General features: G+C 54.5%; 1 protein-coding gene across 5 annotated transcripts; it reads left to right on the top strand.

The window, feature by feature from the left end:
* The first annotated feature begins 849 nt into the window (after positions 1–849).
* Positions 850–15776, top strand: ZBTB4 (zinc finger and BTB domain containing 4). Of its 5 annotated transcripts, XM_080680767.1 has the most exons (5): positions 1192–1279; positions 8182–8325; positions 9036–9105; positions 9529–10586; positions 11250–15776. In XM_080680767.1, the coding sequence occupies exons 4-5, from the start codon at positions 9538–9540 to the stop codon at positions 13180–13182; spliced, it is 2982 nt and encodes a 993-aa protein (XP_080536893.1). In that variant the 5' UTR covers positions 1192–1279; positions 8182–8325; positions 9036–9105; positions 9529–9537; the 3' UTR covers positions 13183–15776. The 5 variants fall into 5 exon arrangements, with proteins under 5 accessions (XP_080536891.1, XP_080536893.1, XP_080536894.1 ...); XM_080680765.1 differs by lacking the exons at positions 1192–1279; positions 8182–8325 and adding an exon at positions 850–985; XM_080680768.1 differs by lacking the exon at positions 8182–8325 and having other exon boundaries at positions 1203–1279.
* The last annotated feature ends 331 nt before the right edge of the window (positions 15777–16107 follow it).

Genomic DNA, 16107 nt, shown 5'->3' with positions numbered 1-16107 from the left:
TATTATGTCTCACCTTGTTCAGAAAGGAGCTCCGAGGGCTGGTTCCTCAGTCTCCTGCGTTTTGAATTTTTGAACGCCAGGAAGGAATCTTTGGGACTGTCCCTCTGGAGTTTCAGGAATGTTTCTTCTGTGTGTTTTGTTGGTGCTATCCTAGGAGGCCCGCACCAAGGCCTCTGTATTACGGACAAGTACATAGAATTGGATATTTCCTCTGGTGGACAAAATACCTAGCTGCGTGCTCATCTGCGCTGGTAGTCATCTATGTGCCTGTTCTGAGAGGCTGGGCATTCCTGGGCCTCGGCCTGGTGGGGGTTCCCTGCATTTCGGTGTGTGTGTGTGTGTGTGTGTGTGTGTGTGTGTTTGCTGGCTCTGTGTGTTGAACCTGGGTCTGCTGGTCCCACCGAGGCCTGATTTCGAGCCGAGCCTGCCATGTTGTGGGTCTGCACCCTAACAGGCTGTGCTTTCTCTGGGTGGTGTGCAACGCTGAGTGGAGGGCATTTAGTGTTTGTGTGTGTGTGTGTGTGTTGGGGGGAGGGGGGCTGTCCCTTCCTAGGGAGTGGTGGTCGTGCGATCCTGCGGGGGTGCTGCAGCCAGGCCCGCGCCCCGCTGGGTGCCCAGCCGTCCGGCGGCCCTGCGCGAGCCTTTCCTCTCCCGGGATCGTTCCGGGCAAAGGCCGCAGGGCGCGCTGGCCCCCACCAGAGCCCGGAGCCCTGTGTCGGTGTCGGCAGCGCTACGCCGGCCTCCTCTCGGCGGCAGCGGCGCTGGGGGGGACTGTTTCCGGGGGTGGGGGTGGGGGTAGGACCGGGGTGGGGGGGGAGCCGATGATGTCAGCGGCGGCGGCGGCTGCGGGGCCGGGCCGGGGCCGGGCGCTGGGGGGGGCCGGGGCCGGAGCCGGAGCCGGAGCTGGAGGCGGGCGAAACAGGAGCGGCCGGGGGCGGCCACGGTGATGAGCCGGGCCTGGCGGACGCGGCGCCATCGCAGTCAGGTGGGCCCCGGGCAAACCGGGCAGGGCCAGGCGGACCGGAGCCAACAGCCGGGCCCCCTCCCCGCTGCCCGGTGCCGCGGGGGCCAGGGTTGCGCCCCGCGCCCGACCGCTACCCTTTGGGGTTGACCCGGGGGCTCAGGGGTCGGGGGCTGAGGCTGGCCCCGCCCCCAGGCGCGCACGGCGCTGGGAGGGGGACGACTTAGGGGCCCTGGTTCGGCGTCCGACCCAGCGGCGGCCAGGGGAGGCGCGATCGCGGGGGCCGGGGAAGGGGCGCCCTCGCTCCCCATTTGAAAGGTTAATTCTGCAGCCGAATGCCCCCCTCCCCTTCTGGGGCAGGTTGGGGGGTAGGGTTGGGCGGGTGTGAGCCCCGGCCGGCGCTGCTAGCGGCTGGGAGGGCGATGGCGTAGGAGCCAGGCAGAGAGGGGGAGGGGTGGGCCGGTGAGCGCCCCGGAGTTAGGGTGTGCGGGGTGCGCAGGACCAGCAGGGGCCCGGAGCCGCTGTGCCGTCGGGGCAGGGTTGTGGCTGTGAGTCCTGGAGATTGTGTCTCTCCTGCTGTGTTGTGGGGCAAGGTAAACCTCTCCTGCGCACCACTGTTTGCTGGTCTGGCAGCCGGGGGTCTGGGTAGGGCCCCCCTGGGCCATGGGGACTGAAAGCCAGGTGGAGGGGTGTCCAGTGTTGTGGGGCAGAATTACAGCATGTGGCCCCGTGGCTTTGGGTGACAGGCCCACATTCCAAGCAGGATAGGATACATGCGGAGTTTGCTGGATGTGGGGTTTTAGGCAGGTTTAGAGCAGCAAGTGTTTTCTTCTACCCCCTGCACATATGAACTGTTTATGAACTGTTGTTTAATGCACAGCTAGCTGGTGTCAGTGCTCTGGGCGGCACCAGAGTGCAGGCTGTGTGTGCCTGTTGGGGGGGGGGGCGGTTGTTTACCTTTGAATTGGAAGGTGTCACTTCTGGGCCCGTTTCTGTGCTGCTGAGGTGTGGTCCGTTTCTGTGCTGCTTGGTGAGGATGGCCCCACTGGATGGGTTCCTGTGTCCGAGTGATGAGCAAGTTGCATGGGGAGGTGGCGCACATCTAGAACTCAGGTACCACCTATCATGAGGGACTTGAGAAACCCTAGGGTGTGTCTCAAGTACTTGTGGAGCAGCTGGCGCTGGTGTGAGGGGCTCTGGGTGGAATGTGCAGGTTGTGTTTATGGACTCATGGGCAGCCTAGTGAGAGGAAGGTTGTGTGTGGGCAACATTCTCTAAGGGATTCTTTTGTGACATTGTTTGTGGGGAGCCTGTCCCTGCTGTTGGGCTGGGAGGCGAGCTGCTCAGAAAACACTTGTGGGGAGGGAGGTGGCGTGACAAGGGCATGTGGGCCTCAGCGTCGAGAGATCAGCCGCAGCCGTGTGTGCGTGCCTGCCTTTCGTGTGTTTAAGTGGCCTTGTGGGGCTACGTTAGAAAGAAGGCAGGGAGATAAATATGGGGCAGAGCAAGGGCAGCAGGCAGGAGGCTTGGGTGTCGTCTGGGTGGCCCAGCTAGTCTTTGTGCAGGGTCTGAGCACTTTCCTCTCACTGCCTGCCCAGCGTGTCAGGGTCACGGGGAGGAGAGGCCTGGCGGCTGCAAGGAAACTGAGCTTGGACAGAGTGGCTCCTTGGTCATGTTTACGTAAAGGTCGGGTGTGACTCTTGTCACTGAAATGGAAAAAAGAAACACGAAGTTTTCAGCCTCCGCCTCTTGCTTCACCCTCTCTCGGCCCCCCCTTGCTGGTATCTCTGCTTTTCCATCTCTTCTGTGTCTGTGACGCACACAGGGCAGCTCCTGTGACTGTGGAAGGGTCTGAATTCGCTCACTAGGCAGATTCCTCAGCACAGGTTTCCGCACCTTTTGGGGCCTGGGCCCTTCTGTAGGGGTGTGTGTGTGTGTGTGTGTGTGTGTGTGTAGGGGGGAATGGTGTGTGTGTTCCAAGTGTTTGCACACCACTGGGTACTGCGCCTTGCCTGGTCTGCAGGGTGGATATGCGGCAGGAAGGCACGATGGCTGGGGCCTCCTGCATGGAGGGTTTGCTGGGTGCTAAGAGAGGCCTGCACAACAGGTGCACCCCTGCCTGGTGGAGGGGAAGGGGGTCTAGACTAGAACTGAAAGGTTCTGGCCCTACTGCTTCTTCACTGGCACTTTCCCTGAGTGAGCCTCGGTTCCTGATCTGTAAAATGGGACTAATTGTCTGCCCTGCCTGTCTTCCAACAGGATTGTAAGCAAGTAGAATATGGGAAATGTGCCAGAAAAGTAGCTACAGTTTGGAGACTATGCCTGTGCCAGCAACTGTCAGCCCTCTGCCCGCGCTGAGCCCCTGTTGGGGCTTGGCTAACAACAATAGCAGCAAACACTTATTTAGCACTTCCTGTGTACCAGGCACTGTTCTCAGCTTTACATATGATCACTTATTTAGTCTTCACAGTGCCCAGTGGAGGTAGGTATTCTAATTACCTCTCCTTTTCAGATGAGACCACTGAGGCCCAGAGAAGCAATTTGCCACTTAACTAGTAAGAGGGAAAGCTGGATTTGAACGCAGGCAGTCAGGTTCCAGGTCCTGCGCTCTTCTACGCTGCTTTCTGCTGCCCTTCTGCAGTTTTCTGTGGGCCTCTCTATGCACACACTTCTCCCCAATTTCTGTATTCCTTAACACCCCCACCAATCCATTTCAGAAGACCCATGTGCTTAGTAACTCAGGGAGGCCCAGTGTGGGGAGTGAGCTGATGTCTGCTACTGGGTGCTGGCCATAGAAGCAAAAAGATGATGAGCCAGGTGAAGGAGAGCTTGTCGTCCTGTGGATCAGGCAGGGCCATGAGGGAGGTGGCATTTGAGTTCGATCTTAATATTTTGCAGGGCTTTGGAGAAGAGGTGGAGGAAAGGCTGCATTTCTAACAGGAGGACCAGCATAGGCAAAAGCATGGAGGTCCAGGATGTGCTCAGGTTGTATAGCACACTGGGTGCTTGAAGGGAGACTAACACAGGCAAGGTTAGAAAGGAAGATTGGAACTAGACCCCTGAGTGCCTGGCTGAGGAATTTGAGCTTTATTCTAGAGTGAGTGGGGACCAGGGAAGGGTTCTGAGACTAGGAATAATACCACCTGAGCTGCATTTGGGAGGTTGACCTTCAGTGAGAGGTAAGCCTGGAGGCAGGGGAATAGCTGGGAGACCATGACCTTGGACCATGTGAGTGTTGACAAGACCCCGAGCTAATTTGGGGGCCAGGGGTGGGTTGAAGGGAAGGCTTCCAAAGCCTTTCCTGAGCTGGGCTGCAGGTTTGACTAGACGTGGGGGCTGCTGGATGTGGGGAGCGAGGGAAAGGACAGAGTCAGACATGACACCATTAGCATTTAGCACGTGAGACCTTGTGTGGTGATTCTGCAACCCGCTCGCTGGCCATAGGCCCTTTCAGGGCAGGACCCGGCAGTATGGCAGAGGGCAAGACTCAGCACCTGGATTCACACAGGCCTGGATTTGAATTTTGCTCTGCTCCTCACAAGCTGTGTGACCTTGAACAAGGTATATCCACCTCTGTGAGCTTCAGTTTCCTTATTTGTAAAATTGGGATAATATAAATACCCACTTTGGGTGGTCGTTTGGGGGAAATCATTAAATGAGGCAATGCATGTAAAGCCCTGGAGGTATGTCAGGCAAGGTGTGAGTGCCCCAGAAGTGGTCCAGTTACACGCATCATCCCAGCTCCTGACCAACTCAGTCCTGCACTGAGGATGACTTCCTTCCCAAGGGTGGACAGACTACAGGCAGACTTTGAAGAAGACAGGTTCATGCATTCACCAAATTTTAAAAAATCTCCCATTACATATCAGACACTGTTCTAAGCACTGAGGATAGCAGTGGACAAAGCAGACAAAAATCTCTCCCTCCCTCCCTGGCCAGTGTGGCTCAGTTGGTTGGGCGTAGTCCCGTACACCAAAGGGTTGCCAGTTCTATTCCCGGTCAGGGCACATGCCCAGGTTGCGGGCTTGGTCCCTGGTGGGGGGCATGCAGGAGGCAGCTGAACGATGTTTCACGTTCTCACATCAATCTTTCTCTCCTCTCTCTCTAAAAATCAATAAACTTAAAAAAAACCTCTTCCTCCCTTGGAGGTTACATTCTAGAGATAAATGAATAATATGTTTTACTAAGTGTCAAAGAGAAAAATAAATTAGGGGAGATGAACAGGAAGTGTTGGGAGACGGGGTGGCCAGGGAAGGCCTGGTGGGGTGTGTGTGGAGGGGGTAGGGGGTGATTTTGAGTCTAGACTTAAAGGAGCGGGGGCAGCAAGGCATGAGGCTGAGAAAACATTCCGGGCAAAGGGAACAGCAGGAGGTGGAGTGTGTCTGGTTGCAGTGCTTGGATCCCCACCTCAGTCATACCTCTAAGGCCACACAGCCAGTCAAGAGTAGAGAAGCAGTAAGAACAAATAAACTAAAAACCACAGAGCCACCAAACCTACCATGAAGCGTGATTTCTGCTGCTTTTTCTTCACTTGCCCGCATCATTTTCTGGGACTAAGTTCTAAGATGATAATAAGAGTGAGCGCGTACTGAGCATTTACTGTGCCAGGTGCTCCTCTAGGTACTGCCAGTTATCAGCTCACTTATTCTTCACAATAACCACATGAAGAGGGGACTTTTCACTTCTCATAGACAAGGAAACAGATACAGGAGGTTTAGTAACTTGCCCAGAGTCATACAGCTAGTTCACCTCCCATAAGCCCTTGTAGGGCAGTGGCCAGTGGTGGGGCAGTTGAACTCAGGAGAGCTGGGTTCAAACTCTATTTGGTTAGCAGTAAGACCAGGGGCAAATCACACTGCCACTGTGTTCTCTCTACCTGAAAGTGAAGAGTGTAGAGTTTTGAAAGCCTCGGTTTCCTCATCTGTACAGTGGGGTTGAGGATAGTCCCTGCCTCACTATGGTTCTTTTTGAGTGTTGCAATGCGATGATGCAGATAAAATGCTTAGTTCTGTACTTGGTACATCATAAGTATTTCATAAATGGCAGCTACAAGTACATACCATGATCATGATTCTCGGTCAGCGGTCGCCAACCGGTGGTCTGTGAGGTCCGAAAGGTTGGCGACCGCCATTCTAGGTGATCTCTAAGGGCCAGGTCAGCTTTGGATTTCTCTGGTTCTAAGAAGCCGCAATAGGCCTTGTCCAAATCAACACAGCCACGCCTCAGCAGGCACCACGCCTCAGCAGGCACCCTGCCTGTACGGTGGTGCAGGTGGGCCGGCCTGGCCAAGGGAGTGTATGGGGGCTGGAATTGAACCTTCGCTTTGCTCACTGTGCAGGGCTGCTACTTCCTGGAGGAAGGGCCTCTCCTCTAATTTTAACATGTGAGCTGTTGAAAGAACACAACTATTTTTCTGTACTCTACTCACAACACTTCTGACATCAAGTGTGTGGGTTTTCCCCTCGCTGATCAATTCTCTGACACTAGCTGGGTGTCCTACAATTCACTTCTGACACCAACTACCTGGAAATAGTGTCACATCCCACAGGTTAAGGGCTCAGTCCCACCAGAAAGCCCCCCACTTCAGATGCCTGTTGTAAATCCAGGCCTCCTGTACTTTTGACTGACCAGCTATAAATTGGGGTTTACCATGACCCCTTCCTCAGATTTGATAATTTGCTAGAATGGCTCACAGAACTGAGGGAAATACTTACGTTTACTGGTTATATAATGAAGCATATGATAATAGAGACTAATAGACAATGTGGAGGTGTGCAGGACAAGTCTGGAAGGGTCTTGCGCACGGAGCAGAATTGTCTCCGAAGAGTTGTGATGCGCCATCTTCCCAGCAGGTGGGATGTGTTTGCCAACCTGGAAGCTCTATTGACCCTGTAGTTTAGGAATTTTTATGGAGCCATCATCACGTAGGCATGATCGATCATTAACTCAGTCTCCAGTCCCTCTCTGCTCCCCAGAAGTTGGGGGTGGGTGGGACTGAAAGTTCCAAGCTTCTATCATGGCTTGGTCTTTCTGGTGACCAGCCCCTATCCAGGAGTCCACCGGCAGTCACCTCATTAGAACAAAAAAATGCTCCTATAACCCAGGAAATCCCCACGGATTTAGGAGCTTGGTGTCAGGAAGCAGAATCAAAGACAAACCATTAGAACAAAAGATGCTCTTAATGCTCTTACCACTTAGGAAATTTCAAGTTTTAGAGGCTCTCTGTCTGTCATGGAGATGAAGACCAAATATATATATATTCCTATTATATCAGAATATCATAGCTCACATCTGTAAATAAGCCCTTCACCCTGATTTGGTATAGTCAAGAACACGGGCTTTGGAGCCAAACTTCCTGGGATCAGGTGCCAGCCCCGCTAACTGCTCATATATTCTTGAATCAGCTACCTAGCACCTCTGAGCCTCAGTTGTTCACTTAAAAATGGGGAAGCTAGCCTGGCCAGTGTGGCTCAGTGGTTGAGCGTTGGCCCATGAACCAGGAGGTCATGTTTGGATTCCGTGTCAGGGCTCCATCCCCAGTAGGAGGCATGCAGGAGGCAGCTGATCCAATATTTCTTTTATCGATGTTTCTGTCTATCCCTCTCCCTTCCTCTCTCTAAAATCAATAAAAATATATTTAAAAATAAAATGGGGAAGCTAAGCTACTTTTTAGGGTAGTGAAGAGGAAGGAGTAAATGAGGTAATGCAAGTAAAGCATTGAGCCTTGGGGGTCCCAGTGGGCCAATGGCTGTCATGGGAGGGAATGCTCTCCACATGTTACAACCAGACCCACCTGCAACCCAGCAACTGAGGGTAGCACCGACCCAGGTATGTGCCTGCCCGTTGGAGCTGTTGAACTTGTGTGTTCACCTCTGTTTATCACCTGTTCTCCAGGGGAGGAGTCAGAGCAGTATATGGGGAATTGAAATGGACTGCGGAGGGAAGGCCTTTTAGTCCAGATAGCATGATTACTAAGTGTGAAGATAAGGATTTTATGGGGTGGTGTGGATTGTGTGGGGAACTCCAGATGCAGGACATGTCAGAGAATGTGTGACCCAGGGCATTTCAAAGGAGATCGCTCCAGGCTTCGTGGAGGGCAGAAGAGAGGGGCCAAAAGCTCTGCTCTCAGGTCAGCAGGCCTGGCTCTGTGAACAGGCCCCACCTGTTGTTATAAGCTCTGTGTGACTTTGGCTAAGTCACTGTATGGTTCTTGAACTCAGATCTTCAACTGAAAAATGCAACCCCAAAGCCCTGGCTGTGCCCACAGGGGAGAGAGCGGCTGTGACGTGCCTTCTGTGTGGTGATTGCCACAGCTCGCCTTGGGGTTGCCTACTATTCCTTTTGGATGAGCTTCCCAGAAAGAGGTGAGATAGGAGTTGTGTTCCACCCCCTCCCACAACCCCTATTTTAAAGCTAAAGTCCTAAGGCCCCCAGCTCTCAGAGTAAGGAGTGGGACCCACGTTTCCTCACCCCTGATCTGGTGGCCTTTCCAGTCCCTTCCAGAGACTGGAGCAAGCTGGGCACTTGTGTATGAATTGTGTTCTTTGGTGGTCCCCTGGCACCTGGGCCAGAAATCCCTCAAAGATTGATGGAGCTGGCTCCTGAGAGAGGAGGTCCTTTCCTAATTTGAGTATCTAGCAGCTTGGTCCAATAAAAAGTCTCAAGCAAATCTATTTTGATATGTAAATGAAACCGTTATAAAAAAGACAATATGCAAATGTTTGATTTCCTTTTGAACTTTAAGATTGGGCCAGAGGGACTTGAGAGTGATCCAACAGGCTTCCCTAGGCCTAGAGGACTGCACTAAGCTGCTGTATGTTTTGAATTGGGAATATGCAAACTCTCTTGTTCCTGTACTGATGGGGCCAGCAGATCAAGGCTGTGATACTCTGTGTGACCTCCTAGGTCCCATTGGAGGTGGCTAAGCAAATAGCCTGACAGAGGCCCCTGGGAGGGTCAGGGTCTGCAGAGCAGCCCCTGTCCTCTTTGACCCTGAGCACTCTCCCACCCCCTAGCTCCTGGGGTCCCTCCCATTTCAGGTCTCCTACTGAGCACATGGTTTGCTCCTTCACAGAGGGAAGAGGCCCGGCTGGAGGGACTTGCTGAGCCACCCTCATTCTGCTCCATGTTGGCTGTGCTGTCAGGTGAGGCGGTGAGAGGTCTGCAGTTGGGAACATTTGGATCTGAGGCAGCGGGCCAGCCATTTTGTCTAGCCTTGCGAGTCTTATGAAATGGTCATCAGTCCAGTGGCAAAGAGGTGTCCATTGCTTGTTTTCCTAGCCTGTGACTTTAGAGGTTTTAACCTTTGACCTTCATCCAGACCTGAGGTAACCCTGGCATCTTCCAGCCCCGGGTATTTGACATACTGGTGTTGGATGCTGGCCAGACGTGGGTGGCTAAGGTTAACCCCTGACTTCTGTGATCAGAAGTTAGTCAGCCTTCCACTAGTCTCTGACCAACAACATCTGACCCCCCACCCCACCTCCAGCTCACCTCCCTGAGTTTTGAGGCCCCTGCCCTCTGCCCAGCCTCTGAGATGCTCCCCTGACTTCTTCTCCTCTGTCTAGGCTGGTGCCATGCCCCCCCCAGCAGAGGTGACGGACCCATCCCATGCCCCCGCTGTCCTGCGCCAGCTCAATGAACAGCGGCTCCGTGGCCTCTTCTGCGATGTCACCCTCATAGCCGGGGATACCAAGTTTCCTGCTCACCGTAGCGTCCTGGCTGCTTCGAGTCCCTTCTTCAGAGAGGCCCTGCTTGCTTCAGCTCCACTGCCCCTCCCACCACTTATTGGGGGCTCAGCCCCTAACCCTGCCACCACCACAGCTGCCTCCTCTTCTTCATCTTCCTCCTCCTCTTCCTCCTCTTCTCCACCTCCAGCTTCATCCCCTGCTTCCTCCCCACCCAGGGTCCTAGAGCTGCCAGGGGTCCCAGCAGCTGCCTTTTCTGATGTCCTCAACTTCATCTACAGCGCCCGCCTGGCACTCCCTGATGGCGGAGGGGATGGGGCAGCTGTGGCCGAGATTGGAGCTCTGGGGCGGCGCCTGGGCATCTCCCGCCTACAAGGCCTGGGGGAGGGAGGTGATGCCTGGGTACCTCCTGCCCCAGCCCCCCTGGCCACTTCGCAGCCCGAAGAGGACAGCTTTGGGCCTGGGCCTAGGCCAGCCAGGGAGTGGGAGGGTGACAGGGCTGAGGCCCAGGCCCCTGACTCTCAGCCCGCCCTGTCCCGACAGCCCCTGCCCTGTCCCCGCTGTGGAAAGAGTTTCATTCATCCCAAGAGGCTGCAGACCCACGAAGCACAGTGCCGTAGGGGGGCCAGCACGAGGGGTTCTGTGGGGCTGGGAGTCGGGGGCTCTGGCCCTAGTGGCCCCACAGGAGTGGACGCCTCAGCCCTGCCCCCCACAGTGGGCTTCAGAGGGGGGCCAGAGCACGTGGTGAAGGTGGTGGGCGGCCACGTGCTGTACGTGTGCGCGGCCTGTGAGCGCTCCTACGTGACCCTGTCCAGCCTGAAGCGGCACAGCAACGTGCACTCCTGGCGGAGGAAGTACCCCTGCCGCTACTGTGAGAAGGTGTTCGCCCTGGCTGAGTACCGCACCAAGCACGAAGTGTGGCACACCGGGGAGCGCAGGTGAGTGTCTGGGGAGTGGGGGGGGCGGAGGGGGGTGGCAGTGAGTCAACAGTCAGCACTCAGACACCACATGGACCAGGGAGGGAGTGGGCAGAGCATGGAGCCTAGGAAGTCATCTTGAGACTCCTGCTCACCACTGGCCCCACGCACCTACTCTTCATCACTTACCCATCTGCCTCCTTTCAGCCCCAGCTCCTCCTGCTGATACTTATTAGCACCTCTAGGTGCCACGACCCGGCTGGTGCTATGAAGACCGAGGAGGAAGGATAAAAGTTACCCTCACAGGAAAAGACTATGCCCATCAGTCGTTATAATATGTATTTCCATAAGTGTCCCTGTTCATAAGACATTTCCCCTGTCATTTGAGCTTAAAAGAAGGCCTGGTGAATTACGCAAGGTGTGTGATTATTCCCAGGTCACAGATGGAACAGCTGAGGTCCAATGTCTCACAGCTGGGGTGGGGACACTGAGCTAGGTAGGACTGGGGTCCCTCCCGAGACTGGCAGGGTGGGTAAGCAGCATGAAAGACGGGTGAGCGAGTGGCTTAGGGAGTTCTGGGTCTGAGTGGAGGGCAGTAGAGGTTACGGGAAGCTGAGGCCCTGGCTTCAGGGCTCCTGACTCAACTGGCTCTGTCCCTACCCTGTTTCCTGTGTCCTGGCCCAGGTACCAGTGCATCTTCTGCTGGGAAACCTTTGTCACTTACTATAACCTGAAGACCCACCAGCGAGCCTTTCATGGTATTAGCCCAGGCCTCCTAGCCAGTGAGAAGACACCCAATGGAGGCTATAAGCCCAAGCTCAATACCCTCAAGCTGTACCGCCTGCTCCCCATGCGGGCAGCCAAGCGACCCTACAAGACCTACAGCCAGGGAGCCCCTGAGGCCCCTCTTTCTCCAAGCCTCAACACACCGGCCCCTACAGCAATGCCAGCCAGCCCACCGCCTGGACCCCCACCTGCCCCAGAGCCTGGCCCCCCACCCTCCGTCATCACTTTTGCCCACCCAGCTCCCTCTGTCATTGTTCATGGGGGCAGTAGTAGTGGTGGAGCAGGGGGTGGGCTGGCCAACACAGGTGGGGCCCAAGCCGCCTCGGTCATCACTTACACTGCTCCCCCAAGGCCCCCCAAAAAACGTGAGTACCCACCTCCTCCCCCAGTGCCTACACCCACACCAACCAGCCCAGCCACAGTGGGCAGCCCCGCCACGCCTGCAGGGCCTGCCACGGCCACAGAGGAGACCAAAGGCCGCAACCTGCGGGCCGGAAGGACTCTGACTTACATGGCCAAGCCAGCTGGTGGGAGTGGCGGGGATGGGGGTCCTCCCGCAGGGCCTGGCCGGTGTCCTCAGCTACAGGTGCCACCTCCACTGTGTCAGATCACTGTGCGAATTGGTGAGGAGGCCATTGTCAAGCGCCGCATCTCAGAAACTGACCTGCGTCCTGGGGAATTGAGTACAGAGGAAGTGGAGGAGAGTGAGGAGGAGGATGAAGAGGAGGACGATGAGGAGGAGGAGGAGGAATCGAAGGCTGGTGGGGAGGACCAACTCTGGAGGCCCTACTACTCGTACAAGCCCAAGCGCAAGGCTGGTGCTGCAGGCGCAGGCAGCAGCGGGGGCAGTGGGATACCCAGAGGCCGCAGGCCACCACGCTGGAGACAGAAGCTGGAACCGAGGAGCTGGGAGGAGACCCCAGGGGGTGAGGGCCCCATAGGGCGTGCCTGTGGTGAGCGGAGGCACCGCTGTGGAGACTGTGCCCAAACATTTGCTACCCAGAGGAAGCTGCGAAAGCACCAGGAGGCCCACAGTGGGGGCTCCCACAGCTCCCGGGCTGGACGGAGGTCTTCCACACGCTTTGCCTGCCCTCATTGCGCCAAGGTGTGCAAGACTGCAGCCGCCCTGAGCCGCCATGGGCAGAGGCATGCTGCTGAGAGGCCTGGGGGCACCCCCACACCTGTCATTGCCTACTCCAAGGGCAGCACTGGCACCAGACCCGGGGATGTCAAGGAGGAGGCCCCCCAAGAGATGCAGGTCTCCTCATCCAGCGGGGAGGCAGGTGGCGGGAGTGCTGCTGCAGAGGAAGCTTCTGAGGCCGCCTCAGTCCAGGACCCTGTCATCTCAGGGGGTGAGGAGCTCCCAGTGGTGGCAGGAGGGGGCACCTATGCATACCCACCTGTGCAGGAATTTCCACTGGCTCTGATTGGAAGCGGCCGGGAACCTGGTAGTGGTAGGGGAAAACCTGGTAGTGAGGGGCCAGTGGGGGCTGGGGAGGGGGACCGAATGGAAGGGATAGGAGCTGCCAAAGTCACCTTCTACCCTGAGCCCTACCCCCTTGTCTATGGCCCCCAGCTCCTTGCTGCCTACCCTTACAACTTCAGCAACTTGGCTGCTCTCCCAGTGGCTCTTAACATGGTCCTACCTGATGAGAAGGGCGGGGGAGCCCTTCCTTTCCTACCAGGGGTCTTTGGCTACGCAGTCAATCCTCAAGCAGTACCCCCTACGCCCCCAACACCGCCTCTCCCAAATCTTCCTCCACCAGTCCCCCCTAAGGGAGAAGGGGAATGGGCAGGGATTGAAGGAACCCAGAAGGGAGATGTGGGGTGAGCTCTGGGCCCAGATTTCCCCTTTCACCAGATGCCACCCTCCCTGAAACCCCCGCCACTACCAGCTCCCTGGCCTCCTTGCCCCTTGGGAGCCCCTCCACACTCTTGTGCAGGGACTTAGGGGCCCCTGGAGCTCAGGAGTCAGCTGCTTTGTGTGAGATTGTAGTTTTCCTATCTCCTGGGAAGGGATCTTTGGTGGTTCCCCTCTCGGTTCTCCGCCAGGGAATGACCTCCATGAGGGGCAGGGCCAGCTCCCATTCCCTTGGCCAGCCCTTGGGGCAACTGAGCAATATACTTATATGAATCTCTACTCATGGCCCCCACCAGCTCTGAATGTCTAATCCGCCCCCTGATTCGTATACCTAGGGGGAAACCATCTCTCTTACCTAATGATCCTCCCTCCTGAAGCTTTCTCTAAGCCCTTGCCCAGATGCTTCCTAGCACATTCCATTCTTGGCCCAGGGCCTGGACCAGACCATTGTGATACCTGACACCCACCCACATGGGAGCTTGGCTTTGGATTCTATTCTTCTGATGGTGAATTTCTGTGTCCCTTTTTCCTTCATGTTAAGATGTCATGCCTTCCTTGGCTTCCATGCCTTTGGATCTTCCATATTCCTCCTCATACTCCTAGACCCTGGAGATGGCTTCTTCCAGTCCAGGTCAAGGAGGTGTTGAGGAGGAGGGCTACCCATCTGTTTCTTTCCCAGCCCAGGGCAGCACCAATCTTGGTTCTATCTTGACCCCCAAATCCAGTGAGCCCCAGATTCTTCCAAGGCAAAAGAGATGAGTAGATCACATCTCTTTCTGCCTCTACATATGGCCTCTTCTGGGCTAAACCAGATTTGGGGGCTAGGAGGGAGGACCTTCATATGGGATGGGGAAGGAAATCTACTTTTTCCCTGTGTGTGTGTGTGTGTGTGTGTGTGTGTGTGTGTTTTTTCTTCCTGATGGTTTCTCCCAGACTAGACCAAATAGCCAGAAAAATAATGGGGGTTGGATGGGCGGGTAAGCTCAAGATTTGCACATGACCTCCCATCCTTACCTTTACCCCCATCTTCCCCAGTACCACTTCCCTCACCAATCACTCCAGATGGTTTTGGGGAAACCATACTATTCCCTTGGTGGGCTTTGGGGTATCCCCACCAATTTTCCCTCCAAAATAGCACCTTATACCCCATCTTTGATTCAGTTCCCCACACCCAAAGATCCCAGCCTAGGGATGGGGTGCAGGGACCTTAAATAGTCCCTAATCCCTAATTTGCACTAGTTAACCCTGGTCAGGGTCCCTATGTTTCCTTCCAGTGGGTTGTTGGAGAAACATTTGCTCCTAATTCTCTGATAACATGGCCTCCCCTCTCTGTGATTGGATGAGCATTTCCCATCTAACCCACCTCACCCCCCCCAAAAAAAAACCCAGGTTACAAGGGGAGAGCCAGTTTTGGGGAGCAAATTTGAAAAATGGGAATTAGAGGAGTGCAGTTTTAGAAAGGGGGAAAGTTGCTATCATCAAAATGGCAGCCCTTTTCCCAGCTACTGTTTTCTGGGGCCAAGATGGCTGCCCTCTCAAAACATGTTGAAAGGGCAAGATCATGGCTTTTAGAGGGAGGTGAATTTGGGGGAAGGGACAGGAGCATCCTCCTGCCTCCTCTTACCCTCCCAGACTACACAAAGGGGGAGGTTTTTGACAGGCTCCCTGAATGTTAACCATGGAGGAGTGTCGCTCCTTCACTACTCCTCTGTCTCTTTGCACTTTTCTTGGTCTTGGCCACAGTCCGAGTGAAGAGTTTTCCTACTGAATGTACCAAGTTTCAATTTTTATGGGAGAAAAAAAAAATTTTTAAACAGGGAAAAATGCAAAAAAAAAAAATCACTAAAACGTTCCCACAAATCTTGTTTCTGGCACTTTAGAAAAACTGCGAAAAAAGTACATAATAAAGAATACATATATATATCTATATCTACACACAGATTATATATATATACACACACAGCGGAACCACAAGAGAGACTGAGGAAGGCCTTGGAGGCATGGGCCAGATGGGATGACAGTCCCCTTATATCCATAACATGAACCGCTGAGGCAAAAAGGCACAGGAGATGGAAGGGGTTGAGGATGGACCAGGGAATTTTAATTTCTGCAGGTCAAAAATCTAAAACCATTTAGGGAGAACTGAGATTGTAGACATTTATTTTTTTGAAAATATGATTTAGGGAAAAGTTTCCAGAATTTGGTGGTTCTGGGCAATAAATGAGAGTGTGGCAAAATGGCGATTAAAAGACATGGGGAACTTGAATATTGTGAATTTCAGATGTTGGAAATTTGGGGTTTTGCAATTTCATCTTTTGAAAAGTATCGTCTTGTCAGTTTGTGCCCTTTCCTCGTGTTCCCTGGGAAGAAGGGTGATGGTGGAGTAGGAAGGCCACTGGTTCTGTGCCACAGCACGCGAGATTTAGAATTCTGCAGACTCTAGTTCTATATGTAGTGAGGACCCAGATTTAGAGAAATTGACCAATATTTATCTCCGCATTTGTGTGTGTGTGTCCAACTCTCTAGGCCAATAAACCAACAAGACAAACAAACTGTGCTCCGCAGTGGGATGCCAGGTGCAATTATTTGTGTGGTTGGTGGGTCTGGCTGGACAGGGACATGCTGACCTTGTCCCACAGGGATCCTTGGGAGTTGTAGCCCTATTCTCCCTCTTAGGACAACAACCTCCAGCAACTGAGTAGGTGTGAGGTGCTTCATTGTAATTGCAGCAGCCTACTAGGCTCCAGCTGACTTTGGTCTGACCTCCAAGCAGAAACATTAAACTCAGTTCAGTTCACACAACCTGCTGGGCACAAGATCCTCATGTCCCAGAAAGGCACTGCCTTAAATCAGGTGTAACCCTTTCTCCAAATTGAAAGAAAACAGGCACAAAAT

Source organism: Plecotus auritus (assembly GCF_963455305.1).
Source record: "Plecotus auritus genome assembly, chromosome: 7".
NCBI lineage: Eukaryota > Metazoa > Chordata > Mammalia > Chiroptera > Vespertilionidae > Plecotus > Plecotus auritus.
This window is presented reverse-complemented; position numbering and strand designations above follow the sequence as displayed.